Source organism: Leucoraja erinacea, chromosome 20 (genome assembly GCF_028641065.1).
Source record: "Leucoraja erinacea ecotype New England chromosome 20, Leri_hhj_1, whole genome shotgun sequence".
NCBI lineage: Eukaryota > Metazoa > Chordata > Chondrichthyes > Rajiformes > Rajidae > Leucoraja > Leucoraja erinaceus.
The window spans coordinates 6,245,692-6,270,571 of record NC_073396.1 but is presented as its reverse complement, the minus strand read 5'-3'; the positions used below and the strand labels follow the sequence as shown (position 1 = coordinate 6,270,571).

The window sequence follows — 24,880 nt, the reverse complement described above, 5'->3', positions numbered from 1 at the left end:
TGACGTTTGCAACAGTTGGTGGGCGGGGAAAAGATTGCAATTGGTCGCCGATACCGAGCGGGGGTGGAGTTGATGGGGGAGAGTTTGGAGGTTAAAGGCTGTCCTTGCTCAGATGGTTGGTGCACTTTCCCCTTCTCCTCCCTCCCCTGACGGTTATGTACCGCCGCTGACTATGGTGGTGCTCTTGCACCGACTCTGTGGTGTCACTGCGCTGGGAGCCGCTGCTCGGAGACTCGGTAGGACACTCACTCAGTTCAATTGTGGATCCGCTCCTGACCAAAGATCATTAGATTAGAGCTCTATAATCTAAATCTTTGCTCCTGACTCTCTCTCTCTCTCTCTCTTTCACCACCTCCACAATGTATCAAACTTGCACAACAACCATAAATGTATCATTGCAACCTCTCCCCCCCCTCCCCTGCCATCCTCTAAACGTTGCCTCCTTTTGCTGTCGCCGTCCCCATTTGCAACACCCCTGCGTTTGTCACTTTAAATCCAGAATATCGGATACATATTTATCTGTGGAGTTGTGTGTGTGTGTATATGTATATATGTGTGTATGTATATATATATACATATATATATATATATATAAAATCCACCTGCTTTTTTAACACCCACCCCCCCCCCCCTTTCTCAAATGCATTTAGGAGCCATTTTTTTAGCAATTCGAATTAATTCAGTAAAAGACAGATGCATATTTCGGTGGTTGTCATTCCCTCGGTGACAAACATACTTGTTTATAGTGTTTAAGAGGGAACTGCAGATGCTGGAGAATCGAAGGTTACACTTGTTTATAGTATGGGCCTGTCAGCTGGCAGCCTGGGCTGTGTTGCGGAAGTTACCTGCACTGAGCGCTTTTGTTTACAAGTCATGTCTGCGGGTGGACACAGTATTTTTGAGGCCCACTTGTTTGGGTTCCCCGCTGTTCAATTAAATTGACAACACTCTCTGGAACTATGTTTACAATTAAAGCTCTGGCTCTTTTAGCTCGGAAGGAAATAAATGCGTGCACTTTGCAATCAGATGTAGCAAGCAGCTCTTTGGAAAATTAATTGTAGAGTAGCAGAGGTTTGCTTATCGTCTAGCGAAGGAGATAGGCAACTTTTCGGGCCGAAACCCTTCTTCAGACTGGTGGGGGGAGCGGGGAGAAGAAAGGAAAAAGGAGGAGGAGGAGGAGCCCGAGGGCTGAGGAATGGGAGGAGACAGCAAGGGCTAACAAAATTGGGAGAATTCAATGTTCATGCCCCCAGGATGCAGACTCCCCAAGCGGAATATGAGGTGTTCTTCCTCCAATTTCCGGTGTTGCTCGCTCTGGCCATGGAGGAGACCCAGGACAGAGAGGTTGGATATGGAATGGGAGGGGGAGTTGAAGTGCTGAGCCACCGGGAGGTCAGGTAGGTTCTTGCGGACCGAGCGGAGGTGTTCGGCGAAACGATCGTCCAACCTCCGTTTGGTCTCACGGATGTAGATCAGCTGACATCTAGAGCAGCGGATGCAATAGATGAGGTTGGAGGAGATGCAGGTGAACCTCTGTCGCACCTGGAACGACTGCTTGGGTCCTTGAATGGAGTCGAGGGGGGAGGTAAAGGGACAAGTGTTGCATCTCTTGCGGTTGCAAGGGAAAGTGCCCGGGGAGGGAGTGGTACGGGAGGGAAGGGAAGAATTGACAAGGGAGTTACGGAGGGAGCGGTCTTTGCGGAAGGCAGGCATGGGGGGAGATGGGAAGATGTGGCGAGTGGTGGGGTCACGTTGACGGGAGGTGGCGAAACTGACGGAGGATTACCCATACTTCTGGTCTAACAAGAAAATAAATGGGGCGAGGCACAAATTGCTGGAGTAACTCAGCGGGTCAGGCAGCATCTCTGGAGAAAAGGAATATGTGACGTTTCTGGGCGAGACCTTTCAGACTTTTCTCCAGAGATGCTGCCTGACCCGCTGAGTTACTCCAGCATTTTTGTGTCTTGTCTTCTATCTAACTGCAGCATCTGCAGTTCCTTTCTACACAGCATTGATTGGTTCCATATTCTCCAGAGATGCTGCCTGGCCCCCTGAGTTACTCCAGCACTTTGTGTCCTTTTGCGCAAACTAGCATCTGCAGTTCCTTGTTTCTACCTGGTATTAGACGTTTTCTGGGATCCTGCTTAAAACACCACCTCTACATCGTTAAAGAGCACATGTGAACACCCCCCCGTTAAACGTAAACAGTGTTTCTAATTAAATCACATTTAGTGTCTCAATGTGTAACAAAAGTCAATTTTAAATCTTTAACTAATCTTCCATAGTTTATCCATTGACATTTGTAAATCCTTCCAAAGGTACAATGCAAATTGAAAGACCGCTTTAGTGCCAGTGGAACTTTAATTAACTGCCTCTGATTGGCCTCACTCAGTGTCGCCAGTTCCTCATCTCACATTAAATGTAATTATAATATAGAATTCATGAATGTAAGCAGTTATGGGGTGAAGGCAGGAGAATGGGGTTGAGAGGGAAAGGTAGATCGGCCATGATTGAATGGCAGAGTAGACTTGATGGGCCGGAATGGCCTTATTCCGCTCCTAAAATTTATGAACCTGTGAATGGCTCAGGAGGCGGCTGTTCGCTATGCTCGGATTGAGCATTCCACATGAACCACTTACCTAAAACTGTTCTCCTAAAACTGCAAATATTCTCGCGAGAAGTGAAAAAACGTATTGGCCTTAATCAAAGTGAGGAGATGAAATAATTCTTCCTTCACTAAAATATGATCTACTTTTAAAGACTGAATATTTTTGGATGAGCCTGACATTAGCCCTATGTGTAGCCGGTTGATAGAAATGGTCTCAGCACCTATAGCTAGGTGAACTCTATGGGCCACCACCACTGGGAACGTTTAGCCTAGCTCTCGGAGGGGGTACATTCACCGGAGTAAAGTTTGATTCCCCACAGAGTGAAGTGTTGCCATTGATGGAAGACAAAATGGAAGAGCAGACCCGTTCTTCTCACAGTCCCCACACAGGGAGGATCGAAATAAAACCCAAGTCCCTACGGAAAGTCTGTACAGTTTTGTGAATGCTGGTGAAGAACTTGAGGGAGATGGAAATGCTTGGGGCAGGGTTTTACAGATGTGAGATGAGTGGGTTCCTGGTACCAGCAAAAAATTAGGCTAGCAAAATTAAACATTCAGATAAGGGAGAGTGGGAAGATTATGCCTGGGAATCAAATACCCGAGAGAATAGTCAGTCGTTCAACAGTGCTTTATTTTTCACGCCTGCAAGTACACAGTGAAATTATTTTTGTGTATATTACACATGCGGGCGCCGACATTATTGGTGGCATTATTCAAATGTCATCATACCTGATTCAGCTCAGCTTGATTTCATCTTGCAATCAATGGCCCTTACACAAAACAAAATACTTTGTCAATTAATAGCTGGAAATTATCAATGTTAATGCATAATATTCAGGAATAACATGTACACAATATGCTTCACCTGTGTTTATTTCTGCTTCTACCTGCAGGCTCGTTGTGTTTTTACTCTAGAGGTGCCATCAGACAACCTGAGACCCTTCTCAAGGCAGGGATGAAGGTTGAACTGTTGCCAGCACTGCAGGATAACTATATGTATCTCCTCATTGATAAGGATTCCGGAGAGGCCGCGATAGTCGATCCTGTGGAGCCACAGAAGGCAAGTAGGAAAAAAATATGTAGTTATTAGTATTAAATTATAAAATTAATAGTATTAAATTCATGTGCATTGAGCTATAGTGAAAAAACTAGTTTAGTTTAGTCTGAAGGAGGGTCTCGACGTGAAACGTCACCCACTTCTTCTCTCCAGAAATGCTGCCTGTCCCGCTGAGTTCCTCCAGCATTTTTTTTTAATTTTTTTTTTTAGTTTTATAATTTTATTTATTAGAAGTAAGTACAATACAGTGGTACCTTTTTACAGGTTCCCAAAATTATGTTAACATATTACATTCTCTGTACAACTTCCTTTTTTGTTAAAGAGAAAAGTAAGAATAGAAAAAGGAAAATGAGGTAGTAAAGAATGAGGGTAAAGAATAGGCTAGTGTGGGTGAGTGATAGGTGGAAAAAGAAAATAGTGAAGAAAAGAAATAAGTGAGGAGGGAAAGCAGGAGGGAGTTTATTCAATCGCCACAAGGAGATTATTTTTTATGTTCTAGATCGTCTATCTTTAGTTAAGTTAAGTTTTGAGATACAGCGCAGAAATTGACGCGTCAACCCTTCGATCACCGAGTCCGCGCCGACCAGCGACCCCCCCCCCGCACACCAACACTATCCTACACACACTAGGGACAATTTACAATGATTGTAGTGGCCATTTGGCCTATTTTGCATGTCATTGTGGATGGCATGGTCCTTTAAATTTTAGCCAGCCCGTTATAATGTGGGTGGGATTTTATGACGTGTCTTGGGGCGTGTTTATGCAGCTAAACTGCTTGGGTGTTAGTTTAGTTGGGGATTCGTTTTGGACAGGAGAGGGAGAAGGTTTATCCTTCGACCATGTCAAGCCAGGTCAAGCATGTCAAGCCTCATGTGAAGAAGAAGACACGAGGAGTTTTCTAGTATCTGAAGCAATGCGCTGGAGTTCGAAGAAGATTGCTGGAACAAGTCGGTAAACCTTGGATGTATCTTACTGTTTTATATCTACAATAAAGAAAATATTCATTAAAAGACTGTGTGCTGAAGCTTTATGAAAGTAGAAGCTCTGAAAGTCTCTGAGGCAGCTTGCATGCGTACCGAAGATATTCCCCTTATCCCCTCTCGTCCAATTAGTGGCTAGGGAGTTAATTTCCTGAAAGATCTGAAAAATCTGCCGCTACAATGATACCAAGCAAATTAACCTACAAACCTGTACGTCGTTTGAGTTTGGGAGGAAACCGAAGATCCCGGAGAAGAAAGATTGGTGATAAAGCATGGAAACATGCCCTTTGATCCACAGAGTCCACACCAACAATGGGTCACCTGGATCACACTGGTTCTATGTTTGTGGTGCTCAACTAAGATCCAGACAGCAACGGACACGTGGCATTCAGTTTTTAGGTTTAGGTTTATGGTCTGGGTGTTCCAGAGTTTAGCTTGGGGCCATGGAGATGGCGTCTGCAGTGGACCTGTTGCGACGGTAAGAAAACAGCGGTGGATCAAAGCAGGTTGGGAGTCTGGAGTTAATGTGCGCCAACACCAATTTCTCGAAGCACTTGGTCATATTGGATGTTGGAGCTGGTGGACGGTAGTTATTAAGGCATGCTACCTTATTTTGAAGAAGGGTCGCGACCCTAAACGTCACCCATTCCTTCTCTCCATAGATGCTGCTGCCTCACCCACTGAGTTACTCCAGCATTTTGTGTACCTTTTACCTTATTTTTCTCTCTTTTAATAGTAAAGATTTCTACCTGCAGTTTAGTATTGGAATATTATTGTCCACCAAGATACAGTGAAAAGCTTGTGTTTAGTTCAGAGATAGGCCAATGTTCAGGTCACACTAGGCCAATGTTCTCCCACTTTCACATCCATCCCCTGCACACCAGAGGCAATTTACGGCGGTCAATTAATCTACAAACCTGCATGTCTTTGGGACTCAGTACAGATAACAACCGCAGTCAGGATTGAAGCTGGGTCTCTGGTGCTGTGAGGCAGCAACTCTACCGCTGTGCCAGTGTACCACCCCTTCATTGAAGAAATGCTGAGCTGCCTACTGTATAGCATGCGAGGGCAGCTAATCAGACCACGATGACCAACAATTTATTTGGTGTCAAGGAAAGCAATAAAATAACTTGAAGAACATTGAATATTCTGGTGGATTTCAAAAGTGATATGTGAATACCAATGATTCGCTTAATTTCTGCCGAACACTTGTTTCCGTTATAAATCAGCAGTAGAGTTGCTGCCTTACAGCGCCAGAGAACCGGGTTCGATCCTGACTACGGGTGCTGTCTCGAAGGAGTTTGTTCTTTCTCCCCGTGACCTGCATGGGTTTTCTCTGGGATCTCCAGTCTCCCCCCCCCCCCCCCCCCCCCCCCCCCCCCCCATTCCAAAGACGTAAGGACGTACAGGTTTGGTGGCTAAGATTGTCCCTAGTGTGTGTCGGATAGTGTTAGCGTGCAGGGATCACTGGTCCGCGCGGACTCGCGCTGTTCCGCGCTGTATCTCTAATAATAATAGTAATAATAATAATAATTTTATTTATAGAGCACTTTAAAAACAAACATAGCTGCAACAAAGTGCTGTACATCACTAATCATTGACAAAAAAGTCAATAGACACCAAAAATAACAATCAAAAGAAATAGTAGGAAAAGACATGTAAAATAAAGAAACATCAAAAACACCACAAACAGAAACAAAGCCTCAGGCATGGTCAAAAGCCAGGGAGTACAAATGTGTTTTAACTAAACTAAACTAAATTTAGTTGCTGAATCTGTGAAGTTTATTTTTGCAAATAAATGCTATAAAGTTTAGCTTTGAATGAATTATTTTGTTTTTTTTCTTGCAGGTGGTCGCTGCAGTTAAAAAGCACGGTGTAAAGCTGACCACTGTCCTTACCACACACCATCACTGGTAAGCAAGTTCCCGAAAGCATAGGAGTGAAAAATAGACGTGCCTCGCATACGTCTTCAGCTCTGATCTCCCCCATGCCAACGTGACTCTGAAGAAGGTTCCTGACCTGAAACCTGCTGCCTTGTCTATTCCCTCTACCATTCTTCTGAATTTAGATAGGGAGAAAGTCGGGAAAAGTTTAAATCAGGGACAGAAACAATCAACGATCATATGTTCACACGTCATTGGAGCAGTATTAGGCCAATCGGCCCATCAATTCTGCTCCGCCATTCGATCATGGCGGACCTATCCTTCCCTCTCAACCCCGTTCTCCTGCCTTCTTCCCCATAACGTTTGACACACTTACACTTACTAATCGAGTTACGTAAGCAAATCTCTGAGTTACTCCAGCACTCTGTGAAACGTCACCTATCCATGTTCTCCACAGATGCTGCCTGACCCGCTGAGTTATGGTGCAGCAGCATCTATGTAGCGAAGGAAATAGGCAACGTTTCGGGGCCGAAATCCTTATGGAAATAGGTAACGTTTCAGGCCGAAACCCTTCCGGGTTTCGGCCCGAAACGTTGCCTATTTCCTTAGCTCCATAGATGCTGCCTGACCCGCTGAGTGACTCCAGCACTTGGTGAAACGTGTTAAAAATACCCAATGGCTTGGCCTCCACAACCTTCTGTGGCAATGGATTCCACATATTGACCACTAAGGAAATTCCTCCTCATCTCCTTTCTAAAGGCATGGCCTTTTATTCTGAGGCTGTGCCTCGTGCTCTGGACCCTCCCACTAGAGAGTTTAGTGGAACCAACACAGGAACCCAAAGGGATTTATTAAACAATGTTTAAACAGGAATTAGTTGCTGAACAAGGATTTACAAAAGAACCATCCAAATCTGATCGTCTGACTATCTTGTGCCTATCTAAAAGCCTCTTAAATGCCATTATTGTATCTGCTGTATCCCTGTATTTGCTCAGTCAGTCTGAAGAAGGGTCTCTCCTGGACTCATAACATTGCCTGCCCATTCTCTGCAGCGTTCCTCCAGCACTTTGTTGTGTTGCTCAAGACTCCAGCCTCTGCAGTTCCTCGCCTCACCATTATTATTTGTCTGGTGCCATGACCTAGTTCAACGAGAGTCTTCTTGTCATAGGTCTCGGCCATCCCCCTCATACTTTTGCAAAGATGGCTCCGTTTATTTCCCTGCGTTATTCAGGTCTGGCTCTGCTGCTAACGGTTCTGTTGCCTTGTTTCCAGGGACCACGCTGGGGGAAATGAGGATTTGGTGAAGAAAGTGCCTGGCCTCAAGGTCTATGGTGGGGACGATCGCATCGGAGCTCTCACCTGCAAGGTCACACACAAGAAGAAGTTCCAGGTAGCCAACGAGATTGCGCAAGAATCGTCTGCCCCCATAATAATGACACCTCAAGCGTTCCCTTCCAGCCAACATTCTCCTGCCTTCTCCCCTTAACCCCTGACACCTGTACTAAAGAAGAATCTATCAATCTCCACCTTAAAAGTAACCATTGCCTTGGCCTCCACAGCCTTCAGTGGCAATTAATTCCACCCCCTAGCTAAAGAAATTATTCCTCATCTCCTTCCCAAGGGTAAACCTGTATATATGTTTAATTATTTAGGCCACAGTTTTAGGATAAGGGGCAAGGCCATTCAGAACGGAGATGAGGAAAAACGCTTTCGCCCAGAGAGTTGTGAATCTGTGGAATTCTCTGCCTCCGAAGGCAGTGGAGGCCAATTCTCTGGATGCTTTCAAGAGAGAGTTAGAGAGAGCTCTTAAAGATGGCAGAGTCAAGGGATATGGGGAGAAGGCAGGAACGGGGTACTGATGGTGGATGATCAGCCTTGATCACAGTGAATGGCTCGAAGGGCCGAATGGCCTACTCCTGCACCTATTGTCTATTGTTGCCGAATGATTAAAAACAACATGGTTTTGGAAAGAGTTACTGCCATTTCATCTAACAGTCGTATCTTTTTCATCCGATTATCCTTTTTATCATTTCATCGACTGGTGATTCTAAGTGAGTAACAACGTGTGTCAAATTGAAACTAACAGCCTGACGTGATGTGCTTGACCCATGTAGGTTGGCTCGTTGAATGTGGAGTGCCTGTTTACTCCTTGTCACACAACAGGACATATCTGCTACTTTGTGACCAAAGATAATAGTACTGAGGCCCCCGCTGTGTTCACTGGTAAGTATATCTGGAACATCCCTCATCAATATGGTCACGGTGGCGCAGCGGTAGAGTTGCTGCCTTACAGCGAATGCAGCGCTGGCGACCCGGGTTCGATCCTGACTGCGGGTGCTGTTTGTACGTTCTCCCAGTGACCTGCGTGGGCTCACTCCGCCATCTTCGGTTTCCTCCCACCTTCCTCCAAAGACGTGCAGGTTTGCAGGTTAATTGGCTTGGGAAGTGTAAAAAAAAATAAATGTCCTTAGTATGTGCAGGACGGCGTTAACGTGCGTGGATCGCTGGTCGGTGCGGACCCGGTGGGCCGAAGGGCCTGTTTCCGCGCTGTATCTCTAAACTAAACTAAAATATAGCTGAATGATTTTTTTTATACGCAGATAGACTTTTAGACGTTAGGGATACAGCGTGGAATCAGCCCAGCGAGTCTGCGCTGACCAAAGATCACCCCGTACACTAACCTACACACAATAGCGACAATTTTACAACCTACCGAAGGAAATTAACCTTCAGACCCACGCATCTTTGTAGTCACGGGGAGAACGTTCAAATTCCATACAGACAACTGTAGACAATAGACAATGGGTGCAGGAGTAGGCCATTTGGCCCTTCGAACCAGCACCGCCATTCAATGTGATCATGGCTGATCATCCCCATGGGAACATGGATAGGTGATGTTTCGGGTCGGGGCCCTTCCTGAGAGTTTAAGGGGCCTGTCCCACCTGGCGATTTTATTTGGCGACTGACGATGTCAATTCAGTGTCGCCAAAAGACTTTGAACATTTCAAAATCCAGCGGCGACAAAAAAAATGTTGCGACACTTGAAAAAAACGCCCCGCGTCATACGCCACCGTGCCGCAAATTGTCCGGTGACCAGATACGTCAGTCGATGATGCCGGCAGTCGCCGGGAAAAATCACCAAGTGGGACAGGCCCTTCAAGATCTCCACAGATGCGGCCGAGCCTGCTGAGATCCTCCATCACTTTGTGTTGTCCATCAGTGCATTTACCTGTGTCGACCATCGGCCATCGTTTTAATTGCCAAGAAGATAAGACACAAAATGGTGGAATAACTCAGGGGGGACAGACAGGCCGCATCTCTGGAGAGAAGGAATGGGTGACGTTATAGGTTATAAACCAAGACCTGAAACGTCACCCATTCCTTCTCTCCAGAGATGCTGAATGGCCCGCTGAGTTACTCCAGCTTTTTGTGTCTTATCTCCGGTTTAAACCAGCACCTGCAGTTCCTTCCTACACATTTTTAATTGTCTTGTTTCATTCTCTCTAATGTTTCTATCAAAACCCTTGTGTTTCCCCCCACCCCCCGCCCCCACCAACATTCACCCACACACTCAGGGCAAGTATACAGTGACCAATTAAACTTCAGGTCCGCACATCTATGTGAAACCGTAGCACCCACACAAACCCCGGACAGTCACAGAGAGAATGTAAGAGCTCCGTGCCGGCAACACCAGAAGTTGCGTCTGAACCTGGAGCTGTGAGATAGTGCGTCTGCAAGCCCCTGCCTCTGTGCTGGAAGGAATATCATGTGTTAAACAGCTGAAGATGGCTGTGCCTTGAATGCTGCCACAAGGACTTCCTACGACTGCACTCTGGAGGCTGAGATAATTGACCAATTATCACAACCAGCTTCCTTTGAGCGTAGCAGGCCGACATCTGTTAGAATTGTTTTTTTCCCCTTGATATTCTTTGTCTTCAGTTTTACCAGAACACCTTGACTGCCGAGTGTTGGCCTGAGGACAGGCGTTCTCTCTCTCTCTCTCTCTCTCTCTCTCTCTCTCTCGTCCTCTATAGAGTTCAGCTCGGTGGACAAAGGCTGTCGCGTGATCTAGGTCTCTCTCTCTCTCTCCCCTCTCTCCCTCTCTCTCCCGTCTCTCCCTCTCCCCCTCTCCCCCTCTCCCCCTCCCAGCACAGTGTGAGCGGGGTTACCTGGGAGAGTAGGTGCTGCATTTCAGCACCGTTGATTCAGCTGAGAGTAGATTGTGAGGTTGTTAGCTGGGTCGTATTTAGTTTAGAGATACAGCATGGAAACAGGCCCTTCGGCCCACCGAGCCCGCACCGACCATCGACCACCCATAAGCACGATTAGTATCAAACAAATCCTTGACCAATTTAAACAGCAGTCATGTGGGAATTCTAGTGTAAGTTGAACTAAGTGCATCAAACTTCACCGATCACCGTTTAAATATTTTGACTTTGTTTATTGTTGTCACATGTACCGAGGTACAGTGAACAGCTTTCATCTGCGTGCTGGCCAGGTGAAGACTATACGGGAATACGATCTAGCTGTCCGCAGTGCAAAGGTAAAGGGCCCATCTTGGTTTCGCTTGTACTGTGTCCTTTCCACCGCTTCGGTGAGTTGATGGGCCTGTGCGGTGGCGCAGCGGTAGAGTTGCTGTCTTACAAGCGCTTGCCGCGCCGGAGACCCGGGTTCGATCCCGACCACGGGCGGGCGCTGTCTGTACGGAGCGTGTACATTCTCCCCGTGACCCGCGTGGATTTTCACCGAGATCCTCGGTTTCCTCCCCCGCTCCAAAGACGTGCAGGTCTGTCGGTGAATTGGATCGGTACAAGTGTAAATTATCCACAGTGTGTGTGTGTGTGTGTGTCGGGTAGTGTTGATGCGCGGGGATCGCTGGTCGGTGCTGACTCGGCGGGCCGAATGGCCTGATTTCACGCCGTATCTCTAAAACTAAAATGATAAACTAAGATGTATATACTGTATAGACTGTTTATAAAATCTGTTTTAAAGTTCACGGTATGGTCTGCAGATTGATAGGTTGGTTCTGTGCTTGTTCACAGGTGACACACTCTTTGTTGGTGGCTGTGGTAAGTTCTTTGAAGGGTCGGGCGAGGAGATGTATCGAGCCCTGATCGACATCCTCGGCAGCCTGCCACATGAAACCGTGAGTGGTTTAATTTTCATCAACGATCGGAAAAGCTCCCTCCACCTCCCAATGTCAGCCCTCACATTTACCATGTGTCTGCATCATTCCGTGCCATCTATTTTTTCCATTGTCAGATTTATGTAAAGAAGTACTTACAAATAAAGCATTTAATTTACTCCCTGCCTCTTGCTGCCATGTTATATGTTGAAGCCACTGCTTGAACATAGCGCCACATTTTTATCTTCTAAATGCAGAGATAATCGCCAGAACGTGCAAACTCCACACAGGCAGCACCCGAGGTCAGGATTGAACCCTGGGTGGAGAACAAGTGTGAACGGGTCGGCATGGACTCGGTGGGCCGACGGACCTGTTCCCATTCTGTATCAGATGCAGGAGTAGGCCATTCGGCCCTTCGAGCCAGCACTGCCACTTAATATGCTCATGGCTTATCAACCAGAATCAGTACCCCATTCCCGTTTTCTCCCCATATCCCTTGATTCCGTTGTCCCCACTTTCCTTCCAAGCTTCCAAACTAATTCTCTTCAATTGTGCTTTCTCACTACATGTTGGAAAATGTCATATTTTTGGAAACTAAAGTGTTACAATAACACGACTCCCTCTGCGACGGCTTGCTGTGGCTGCCATTGCTGGATTGTGTGTTTTATTCGGTAAGAAGTTGGTATTGACTGAGCGTTCCTTGTTTCCAGAGGGTGTACTGCGGCCACGAGTATACAGTCAACAACCTTAAATTTGCACAACATGTTGAACCAAACAATGCAATGATCAAACAAAAGCTAGCCTGGGCTAAGGTAGGTTTGGCGCCTGCATTTTCAGCGCGTGTGTAACCGCTTGCTTCATCGTATGACTCCGCCTGCTTCGCTGGTCAAGAGTGTTTTATTGTCGGGCCAGCACGGTGGTGCAGCGGTAGAGCTGCTGCCTCACAGCGCCAGAGACCCGGGTTCGATCCTGACCACGGGTGCTGTCTGCACGGAGTTTGTACCTGCCCCGTGACCCCGTGGGTTTTCTCCGGGTGCTCCGGTTTCCTCCCACACTCCAAAGACGTGCAGGTTCTGTAAAATTGTACATTGTGTCTAGTGCGGGTAGCATAGTGTTAGTGTACGGGGTGATCACTAGTCGGCACGGACTCGGTGGGCCGAGCAGACATCGTGGATCGAACCCAGGTCTCTGGCGCTGTAAGGCAGCAATTCTACCGCTGCACCACCGTGCCGCCCTTTAAATGGTTAATATGAACATTTTCAGGGCAATTGATTCATCCATAAATTATGTAAACCCTCAAAACACTTCGATTCTGTTGAGATAAGACTGTGGATTTCTCTTAGAGCTGTTCCCATGTATATAAAAATTCAGTGTATTCTGTGTTAAGTTATAATGCAAAGATCGAGGACCAGAGGACATAGGTTCAAGATGAAGGGGAAAAGATTTAATGGGGAATCCGAGGGGTAACTTTTTCACAGGCAATAAAGCTTCTATATAAATTGGATCCAGTCTGAAGAAGGCTTCCAACACGGAACGGCCGCCAATTCCTTTTCACTTTGGGTGCATGGAACAAGCTGCCAGAGGAGGTAGTTGAGGCTGGGACTATCCCATCGTTTAAGAAACAGTTGAGCAGTTACATGGATAGGACGGGTTTGGAGGGATATGGACCAAGCGCGGACAAGAGGGAATAGGGAAGCTGGGACATTGTTGGCCGGTGTGGGTGAGTTGGGCTGAAGGGGCTGTTTCCACACTGTATGACTCCATCACTTTATGTCTTGTGTTAATAGTTGGCAAATTTGAATTATAGATTTTGATCAGATTCTTTAATCTGTTTTAGGAACACTACAAACTTGGAAATCCCACCATCCCATCCACCATTGGAGAGGAGTTCAGTTATAACCCTTTCATGAGAGTCAGGTATGACTAAATCCATGTTAATCGTCTCAGGGAGAGACTGGACAGACGTGGATTGTTTTCTCTGGAATGTTGGAGGTTGCGGGGAGACCTGATAGAAGTCGCCTATTCCTTTTTTCCCAAAGGAGCCCCAGGTGTAAAGTATATTTACTAAAGAGCCTGTCCCACTTAGGCAAGTGCAGGAGACTGTGCTCGCCTCATGGTTGCCACATGCTCGCTGGTGGCCTCTGGTGAGTCTCCTTCATGGTCGAGAGGAGTTCCCGCATTCTGACAATCGACAATAGGTGCAGGAATAGGTCCATTCGGCCCTTCGAGCCAGCACCGCCATTCAATGTGATCATGGCTGATCATCCCCAATCAGTACCCCGTTCCTGCCTTCTCCCCATATCCCCTGACTCCGCTATTTTTAAGAGCCCTATCTAGCTCTCTCTTGAAAGCATCCAGAGAACCGGCCTCCACTGCCCTCTGAGGCAGAGAATTCCACAGACTCACCACTCCCTGTGAGAAAAAGTGTTTCCTCGTCTCCATTCTAAATGGCTTACCCCTTATTCTTAAACTGTGGCCCCTGGTTCTGGACTCCCCTGGAAGGCAATAAAGATTCTAAATAAATTGAATCCAGTCTGAAGAAAGCTTCCAACCCGAAACGCCTGCCGATTCCTTTTCTCCAGAGATGCTGCCTGACCGGCTGAGCTTTTTTTTGTCTGTCTCAAGTAATTGTCAGTATTGACATTTGAGAATAGAGAGGTGTGGAAAACAACAAGTGTTTTTTTTTTTTTTAAACAGGGAAAAAAGTGTGCAGGACCACGCTGGGACGAAGGATGCAATTTCCACAATGGATGCAATCAGGAAAGAAAAGGACCGTTTTAAAGTCCCGGTGGATTAATTAAAAGGTGCGACCAGGTCACGGGCTTTCAATACACATTGACTTCTGCACCTAGTATAATGGTGTAAAATATATTCAGTAATAAATCTTCTAAATAAATTGTATTTGCTTTGCTTTGTGGTCACGGTGGTGCAGCGGTAGAGTCGCTGCCTTACAGCGAATGCCGCGCCGGAGACCCGAGTTCGATCCCGACTACGGGTTCCGTCTGCACGGAGTTTGTGCGTTCGCCCCGTGACCTGCGTGGGTTTTCTCTGAGATCGTCAGTTTCCTCCCACACTCCAAAGACGTACAGCAGGCTAATTATCTTGGGAAATCGAAAAATTGTCTCTAGTGGGTGTTAATGTGCGGGGATCGCTGGTCGGCACGGACCTGGTGGGCCGAAGGGCCTGTTGCCGCGCTGTATCTCTAAGCAACTCTAGACAAATGAAATATGTACAATATATGTTGCAAAACATACTTGGCTAATAACGTATGATAGTTATGATTATGGTATCTAATTTTCATGTGTTGTAGATGAATGAAAATTGTAACATGTTCTTTCACTTCTGTCAGAGAGATGATTCTCTTTTGCTCCATTTCTCTCTCCATCTTTTAGTCTGCTTTTAACTTGACTTGCTTGCTGCCATTTTCTTAGAAGCCAAGCGATTTAAGTGACTGTATACCTGAGCAAAAAGTCCCAGTCACTTCGCACTGAGACCTGTCAGCCCTGTTTTACCGAAGCATGGAAAGCAAATGTTACATCGTAAATGGATGGCCAGGGATTGAAAGACCACAACTCTGCCGATGACCGCACAGCGTCGCAATCTGAAAGTAGCCGCGGTCTCCCGGGCTCTCTGGACAAAGATTATGGAGCAAAGAATCATTAAATGTGTAAATAAATTAAATCAGATTCTTTCTATAGCTGCATGCTATTTGCAGTCACCTTATTTTAGAAACATAATTCTATCCCTGCTATGTTCTGGGCACTGAAGCCCGTTTGCACAGTGGCGCAGCAGGTGGAGCTGCTGCCTCACAGCCCCGGGTTCGATCCTGACTTCAGGTGCCGTGCTGTCTGTGTGGAGTTTGCACGCCCTCCCTGTGACCGCGCGCGTTTCCTCCGGGTGCTCCGGTTTCCTCCCACGTCCCCAAGACGTGCGGGCTTGCAGGCTAATTGGCCACTGTAATTTGTCCCCAGTGTGAAGGGAGTGGATGGGAAAGTGGGATAGCATAGAACTAGTGTGAGCGGGCTGAATGGTTGGCGGGCTGGATGGTCAGCGTGGACCCGGGGGGCTGAAGCCTCTGTTTCCAGGTGCTGTATCTTTCAATCCCTTCCATCAATTTGAAGTAGCTTCAAGCTTCTGATTTACAAAATCCTAAATACAAAAATATATTTGTATCCGACTGGTCCCAACGCGAGTGTGAAAAAGTGTGAATAGTAAAAGTAAAAAATTAGATGATTTTGAATTAAATGTAATCATATTGAATTTTTGCAATTAATTTTAGCGATTCATTTAATATCAGTTAAGAATGTCGCTGTGGGAAGGAACAAAAACTGATGTCATTAAATAAAATCCAGAGTGCGTTTGAATGTGATACATGGATATATTTCCCTCTTGTTCTCTGCGACATTAGAATTGTTCCACTGGACACATTTAAAAAAAAGATATATATATATGTTATTACAGATTTCACTTAGTCTTCAATGTCAGTTTATTGTCACATGTACCAGTTAAGGGTCTGCCCCACTGTACGAGGTAATTCAAGAGTTCTCCCCTGATTCGAGCTCATGTAATGTCCACTAGTAAAAAAATACTTGTGATGAAAAAAAATGTTTACTTTTTACTTGTACGAGCCCCTAGGTGCCCGCTACGTATATTACACCAGCTCGAAACGGGAGAGAACTCGGGAGAACTCTTGAATGACCTCATACAGTGGGGACAGGCCATTTAAAGTCCAGTGAAATTTGACTTCCATCTTGGGATTTTTCATTGTACAGTGGAATTGATATATCTAAAGTCAACGGCTGTGGGGACTGATAAAGAATGTAAGAACCCTTGTTTGTAGTCCCAACGAAAATGCTTAACACAAAGTGCTGGAGTGACTCAGCGGGTCAGGCAGCATCTGTGAAGAATGTGGATAGGTGACAGGTACAAGATACTGAGTTGGATGATCAGCCCTGATCATATTGAATGGCGGTACAGGCTTGAAGGGCCGAATGGCCTACTCCTGCACCTATTTTCTATGTGACATTTCAGGCCAGGACCCTTCTTCAGACTGATTCAGTAATCTGCTGTCTTTTGTTTGTAAACCAGCTTCTGAAGTACCTCGTGTCTTCACAAATATTTAGTTCCTTTCAATGATATGACCTAGAATCTTAAGTGTAAACAAAATAGAAACGCTATGTATGTGCTGGACCAGCTTTGAGAAACCCAGATTTGTTCCCTGTCACAGTCTGAATAGAGTCCCGACCCGTGTTCTCCCGAGATGCTGCCTGACCCGCTGAGTTACTCCAGCACTGTGTGTCCAAAACTAACCACTGTTTAACGCTCTGCTAACTTATACCTTTTACGTTCGGCTCTTCCAGAATGCAGTTTTGTTTTTAACCGAGATTGGCCACTTCCTCAGTAAGTATCAGATAGTCTATAAGAAAACTACAGGGCTCATCTCAATCGAAGAAATTTCATGCTGACTTTTCTGCCGGGCTTTAGAATTATTCCGTAGATCTGTCCAGCACTCGGCTTGAAGAAACAAACTGTGTTCCTTTTCATCTTGATTAGCATCCCTGTGTGGAATCTGTGTGGTAAGATGTTTCTCCGTTGACAATATACCTGCTGATTGTGGTTTTGTTTTTCATTGCGTTATTGTCAATTTTTGAGAAGTTATAAAGAAAATAAATGAATAAATAAAATGCTTTGTGCTGTTGCATTTTGTGGAGACGTTTCTTTACCTGAAACCCGGACGTCTCTGTTACTGATTCGAAGACGAACCAGATGATTTTAAGAGCGAATTGGCTTTGGTAAAATTGTAAATTGTCACTAGCGTGTGCTTGGGATCGCGTTAGTGTATGGGGATCGCTGGTAGGCGTGGACTCGGTGGGCCGAAGGGCCTGTTTCCACCCTCTCTAAACTAAGCTCCATGACTCTATGACATGTTTGCTTTTTGTGTATTGAAAAGAAACTCAGACCAAATGAAAAATATCCACAGGGTCTTTAATAATTGGGATGATATGAAGTGCTGGTTGAAAAATTTCACTGTTCAGTTTAGTTCGACATTATAGTTAATCTTCAAAAAAAGTCTAAGGTACAGTTATAGGACTATTACTTTAAAGCCTGTATTGGAGAAGATATTAGTCAAACATAGGTGAAATAATTCAAGAGTTCATAAGTGATAGGAGCAGAATTAGGCCATTCGGCCCATCAAGTCTACTCTGCCATTCAATCATGGCCAATCTATCTCTCCCTCCTAACTCCATTCTCTTGCCTCCCACCCCCCCATAACCCCTGACACCCGTCCGCATCAAGAATCTATCCATGTATCTCTGCCTTAAAACCATCCATTGACTTGGCCTCCACAGCCTACTGTCACTTTAAGAGTGCCTCTTAAAGTGAAATGAAGGCATCGCCATTGTGCATTGTGCATTTACGAAGAAGTGTTTAACAAATGAGCAATTATATTGGTGAGAAGCGATGATTTATTATGTGGCCTGACATTCAGAAAACGTTTACTTTCAGAGAAGACATGCGGCCAACATCGGCACAGGGGCCAAAGAGGAAGTTAAAAATTGCCGAACAAATTGGTTAGAAAATAGGAAACAGAGGGTAGTTATCAATAGTAATAGTGGCTGCTGTGACCAGATCAGAGCTCCAGGGATCCACCCCATGTACATAGTGGTTATAAATGATCCCGGTGAAATTATTGTATTTAAAGCATTTGCCTTTTGCAGATAATTGTGTGGGAAAGCAAATTGTCCTGGACAGGATGAAGAGATCTAACGACAGCTGAAGAATTGACCCAACGATCCATAGTCCCACGGTGTGAAAATATTAAATTTGATGAACAATTTTGGCACGTGTATCATTAAAATAGGACGCGTCAGGGGAAACAAATGATTGGTGATTTATTTTTTTAACCAGATGCTAAAGATTATCCCTCGTTTCGATTGCAGCAATTGGCAAGACAAATAATAGACAGTGTGAACCCACACTTGTGTAAGCCGTCGATGATTTCTGTGTCTGTAGATCATCAGTAATGTGGTTAAATGCAGGTGAGACTTATGCGTGAATGTAGGGCAGAATAGAGCGGCTAAGATTGTTCTGAAGAGGTACGTTTTCCCAATGAAGTCCGTGTGAGCCGACTGTCGGTCCACCTCCAGCATCAAACGTTTCAGGAAAAGGGCAAAGAGCAGCCAAGTGGTCAAAGCTCCTGCTCGACATCTGCCCAGTAAAAACAGACACCAAATGCCGGAGGGAACCTGAACAGCAACCTCTGGAGACTTTGTGCCCCACCCAAGGTTTCCGTGCGGTTCCCGGAGGTTGCAGGTGGTTGCCGGAGGTTGCAGGTAGTGGACGCAGCGAGGGAGACTGACAAAAACCTCCGGGAACCGCACGGTTTCCTAAGTGGGACAGGGGCATTAACTCAGCTGGACAGGCAGCATCTCTGGAGAAAAGAAATGGGTGCGGTTTCGGGTCGACTCAAGACCCTTCTTCAGACCCGAAAGGTCACCCATTCCTTCTCTCCAGAGATGCTGCCTGTCCCGCTGAGTTACTCCAACATTTTGTGTCTACGGTTTAAACCAGCATCTGCAGTTCCTTCCTAGAACAACAACCTTTAGACTTTAGGCTCCAGATGGGTTCATACGTTTCTAAGTTTTAGGAGCAGAATTAGGCCATTTGGTCAATCATCCACTCTGCCATTCAATCATGGCTGATCTATCATAGAAACATAGAAATTAGGTGCAGGAGTAGGCCATTCGGCCCTTCGAGCCTGCACCGCCATTCAATATGATCATGGCTGATCATCCAACTCAGTATCCCGTACCTGCCTTCTCTCCATACCCCCTGATCCCCTTAGCCACAAGGGCCACATCTAACTCCCTCTTAAATATAGCCAATGAACTGGCCTCAACTACCCTCTGTGGCAGAGAGTTCCAGAGATTCACCACTCTCTGTGTGAAAAAAGTTCTTCTCATCTCGGGTTTTTAAAGGATTTCCCCCTTATCCTTAAGCTGTGACCCCTTGTCCTGGACTTCCCCAACATCGGGAACAATCTTCCTGCATCTAGCCTGTCCAACCCCTTAAGAATTTTGTAAGTTTCTGTAAGATCCCCTCTCAATCTTCTAAATTCTTATCTTTCCCTCTCAACCACATTCTCCTGCCTTCTCCCCATAACCCCTGACACCTGTACTACCCAAAGCAGGCTCAGAACCAGGCTGGGACTAGTTTAGTATATTTTATTGTCACGTGTACCGAGGTGCAGTGAAATGCTTTTTTTGTTGTTGCGTGCTATCCAGTCAGCGAACAGACTGTACATGATTACAATCAAGGTGTCCACAGTGTACAGATACAGGATGAGGGGAATAACGTTTAGTCCAAGATAAAGTCCATTAAGTAAGTAAGTTTATTGGCCAAGTATTCACATACAAGGAATTTGCCTTGGTGCTCCGCCCACAAGTAACAACATGACATACAGTGACAGTTACGAATGACTCAGAAAAAATTAAACATTAATAATAATAAGACATTAATGATAAAACACCATTGATCAAGCATGTGAACCAACAAAATACTGATTAAAATACTTAAAGTCTGATTAAAGATAGTTTGAAGGTCTCTAAATGTGATAAATGTCCCTCATGAAGGATAGTGTTAATGTGCAGGGATCGCTGGTCAGTGCGGACTTGGTGGGCCGAAGGGCCTGTTTCCATGCTGTATCTCTAAACTAAATGAAACAAAACTAAACTTAGCTTAGAGACATTGCCATGAATAACACACAGTGTCGTAGTGTGTTACAGCGTGGAAACAGGCCCTTTGGCCCAACTTGCCCACACCTGCCACCATGTCCCGTCTACACTAGACCCGCCGATTTGCCCATACCCCTCTAAACCTGTCATAGCCATGTACTGTCTAAATGTTTCTTAAACTTTGCAACGGTACCCGTCTCAACTACCTCCTCCGGCAACTCATTGTAAATACTGTGTTGTGTGTTTAAGTCTAGGTTTATTATCGTCATGTGTAAAGCTTTGCTTTCCCTGCATCCAAACAGATCGGATAAACCATAAATAGATCCAATCGAGTGAAACTTAAGTACAATAGAGCAAAGGGGAAGATACGGAGTCGTGGAGTCATACCGCATAGAAGCAGGCCCTTCAGCCCAAGTTACCCGTGCCGACCAAAATGCTCCATCTGCCCACATCCCTCTAAACCTCTCCTGTCCATGTACCTGTACAAATGTTGTTGTCGTGCTGAATATAGTTCTCAGCACATTGCAACACATCAGCTCCATTGACAAGGGCCAGTGTCCTCACCCCCCCCCCCCCATGGATGGAGGTGAATCAGACAGTCACTAGCTTATCCAATATGTGTGTGCAGTTATGGGAGTATGATTTCTACCTGTAGCTATTCTTCCAAAGTATCTAAAGTAAGCTGGGACAGTTCTTGCTATTAAGCAGTTGAAGTCACAATGCTGATGTAGCTTCTTTGCACAAAGTGGAGATTAAACCAGCTGTGAAGCCAACTCCGGCTGCTTCCGTCTTCACAGTGAGAGCTTATATATAAGTGGCGGCGCTGCCCTGGCAGCAGCGGCTCGCCTGCAGTCCGTTGGTTTTTACTTTTTTGTATTGTTTTTTTTCGTTTTTGTCTAGTTATGTTTTTGGTTTTTAGGCTGTGTTTATGTGGGGAGGGGGGTGGGGGGTGAAACGGGGGCTGCTGTCACTCCCTTCGGGGGAATACGACCTTTTTGTCGTATCCCCCTTCTTTGCCTCCGTCTACGCTGAGGCCTAGCGGAGCCGGCGACCGGGACTCTGGAGGCAGCTGACAGGACTCGTCCTGGGCTCGCTCCCGGCCCAGCCTGGGATGGAACGGTGCTCCCGTGAGAGCGGCATGGTGAGGGGCTGGAGTGGCCCAGCCCAACGGCACTCCCGTCGGATTGGCCCAGCCCGAGGGAGGAACGGCACTCCTGCTGGAGTGGCCCAGCCCGAGGGTGGAACGGCACTCCCGTGGGAGTGGCCCAACCCGAGGGAGGAACGGCACTCCCGTCGGAGTGGCCCAACCCGAGGGAGGAACGGCACTCCCGCTGGAGTGGCCCAGCCCGAGGTTGGAACGGTACTCACGTGAGGGCGATCTGGTCCGGGGGCTGGGACGGTGCTCCGGTGGCCGGGACGACGTTCTGGCGGCGGTGTCCAGAGTCCTGGGGTTCAGCCACGGGCCAGCGGCTGCGTGTGCTGGACTGGAGGTGCGGCGGCTTCGACCACCCCGGGCGGCAGTGTTTGAACCGGCCCGTTCGCGGGGTTTGGTGAGCTGCGGGACTGTTGTACCATCGCCCGGTGGGGAATTGCCTCAGCGCAGAGGGAGAAGAGGGAAGAGACTGTAGCCCTAAGATTGTTGCCTCCACCACAGTGAGGAGGTGTTTGGAGGACTCACTGTGGTGGATGTTAATTTGTGTTTATTGTTGTTTATTATTGTATTATTGTATGTATGACTGCAGGCACGAAATTTCGTTCAGACCGCAAGGTCTGAATGACAATAAAGGAAATTCAATTCAATTCAATATACGTCTCTTGCCTTTAGTTCATTTTTAACCAGGTGAAACTACATTTGTAGCTTGGTTCACATATACAAACACACACGCACACACGCACGTGCACACACTCACACATGCACTCATTCACAAGCACACACACACTTTTCCAACTATTTACTGCAACAATGAAGGTAGATTGATCCATTCCCTATGTGGGGATATTCAGTCTGTTATCAAAATATAATTAATGTTAATTAGGAGCAATTTGAAGAGAAGGCTGATGTCAGCAACATTTACCCATCTGCAGCGGGTTTAATTTCTGAGCAACAGTGATTAATAAGGTTAATTGAGCACGACTAATCTTTGTATTTTAATTATTTAATCCGAATATTTTTGAGCCCCACCGCAGCCATTTTCAGGTGGTTGGTGATGTACACCGACTGATACTAATTGGTGTAGCATTAATCAACAAAATTATAATCATTTATCTTTAGGATGTGTAGTTCCCAGGAGCCAGGCACACGTGACGTTTGCCCACTTTGGCCCCTGACTAATCTGACGTAATTGCCTCTCCATACCTGTTTAAAGATGATGCACCCTGACATGCTGTAGAATGTTGTAACCACTGTAAAATGCGTCCGATTGACAAAGTTCTTTTATAGGGTGATTTCACGAAAGGTCACTGGAGCGTAGATCCGCACCCACGTGACCGAAAATCTGAAGTGGAGTACATGCTATACATCCGGTACATGTTAGTGAATGGGAAAACACGCACTTTCACATCCGTTAAAAACATCGAAAACGGCCAGTTTATGAGCCAGTTTACATGCAAAATGAAAACGCTTCTGAAGCTACATTTACCATTTAAATAATCGTAAACTATCAATGCGTTTTGAATTTATTTGAATTTATTTCAAAATGAATTGATAGTTTACGATGATTTAAATGGTAAATGTAGCCTCAGAAGCGTTTTCATTTTGCATGTTAAAACCCACCTGCATGGGCGATTTTGCAATTTTACTGAGGGATTTTTCACTTTTAAAACTTTTCATATAACAAATGAATAAAGCGTCTATGCTCCAGTGACCTTTCGTGAAATCACCCTATATAATCTATGACTCCAATCCCTTTGTTATTCGGCCTTCCTCATCCACCCCCCCCACACACAATCTTACAGAAGCCAATTAACCTACAGACCCACAGGTCTCTGGGATGTGGGAGGAAACCGGAGCGCCCAAGGCGGTCACAGGGAGAATGTGCAAACTCCACATAGACAGCACCCGAGGTCAGGATCGAACCTGGGCCTCCGCCGCCGTGAGGAGGCTGCGCCGCCGTGCTGGAATCGCAAGTGAGAACAGGTGTGGATGGATGACGACAAATCTGACACAATTCCAAGTAAACTTTCTGAATGGCTTTACCAGAAGTTTGAGAAAAATAAGATGGTGATTCTGAGCAAATTAGGCAGAAGCTTTATTCATTCTGAGAACCCATCAACGCCGCAGTGGGATTTCTGGAAAACATAACAGAAAAGTGACCTTACACGAGCCTTGGCACTTGTATTTTTGATAGGAATTTGCCAAAATATGAATCCCTTGAAGCTTTTGTAAATCAATCTGAATAGCCAGAAATCTTGTCCGACCAGTGATAAGGGAAATAACATCTGCAGTGAATTTAGCGTCGACCACCTAATAACAAAGATTAAACTGACTTCTGGATAGTCTGCAAGTTAGTCATCGTTCATCTGTACTTTACTAACCCAATGTAACACTGTGGTGGCGACACAGTGGCACAGAGCCGCTGCCTCACGGCACCAGAGAAGAGGGTTCGATCCCAGCCTCGGACGCTGTCTGTGTGGAGTTTGTACCTTCTCCCTGTGACTGCGTGGGTTTTCTCCGGGTGCTCCGGTTTCCTCCCACATCCCAAAGACGTGCGGGTTTGTAGGTTAATTGTCCCTCTGTAAATTGCTCCTGAGTGGACGAGAAAGTGGGATAACATAGAACTAGTGTGAATGGGTGACGAGTCTGAAGAAGGGTCTCGGCCCGAAACGTCACCTATTCCTTCGCTCCATAGATGCTGCCTCACCCGCTGAGTTTCTCCAGCATTTTTGTCTACCAATGATCAGCGTGGAATCGGTGCTGTTTCTGTGCTGTAACTAAAGTTAAAAAACTTAACCAGCAATCAATTTCATTAACAAACACTAACTTTGTTTGCTTATAGAATGATCTGTTTTTGTTTTTAAGAGATACAGCATGGAAACAGGTCCTTGAGTCCACAGGATCTACTGATTATTCATCATCATTTCCCACTAGTTCTATGTTAGCCCAGTTTCCCAAACCTACACGTGTATGGAATGTACCGGTTCCTCGCTCCCCTCCATTGAGTCTGTCCAAAGCAAGCGTTGTCTGCGAAGGGCGTGCAGCATCGCCAAGGACTGCTCTCACCCCAGTCACAGTCTGTTTACCCTCCTGCCATCCGGGAGGCGCTACAGGTCTCTCCATTGCTGGACCAGTAGGTCCAGGAACAGCTTCTTCCCTGCGGCTGTCACTCTACTCAACAACGTACCTCGGTGACTGCCAATCAAACCCCCCCTCCACCACCACCCCCGGACACTCCTACCCCCAGAAAAAAAATGCACTGTATGTACATATATATATATATTTATTGCTCATATTCTATGTCGCTCTTCCAGGGAGATGCTAACTGCATTCCGTTGT

At 46.1% G+C, this 24,880-nt stretch overlaps 1 protein-coding gene across 1 annotated transcript; it reads left to right on the top strand.

Annotated features, from left to right (window-relative positions):
• Window positions 1-75: 75 nt before the first annotated feature.
• hagh (hydroxyacylglutathione hydrolase) lies at window positions 76-17,351 on the top strand. Its single transcript, XM_055651095.1, has 9 exons — window positions 76-236; window positions 3,502-3,668; window positions 6,494-6,558; window positions 7,801-7,918; window positions 8,643-8,751; window positions 11,571-11,674; window positions 12,364-12,465; window positions 13,491-13,570; window positions 14,351-17,351. The coding sequence occupies exons 1-9, from the start codon at window positions 113-115 to the stop codon at window positions 14,448-14,450; spliced, it is 969 nt and encodes a 322-aa protein (XP_055507070.1). The 5' UTR covers window positions 76-112; the 3' UTR covers window positions 14,451-17,351.
• The last annotated feature ends 7,529 nt before the right edge of the window (window positions 17,352-24,880 follow it).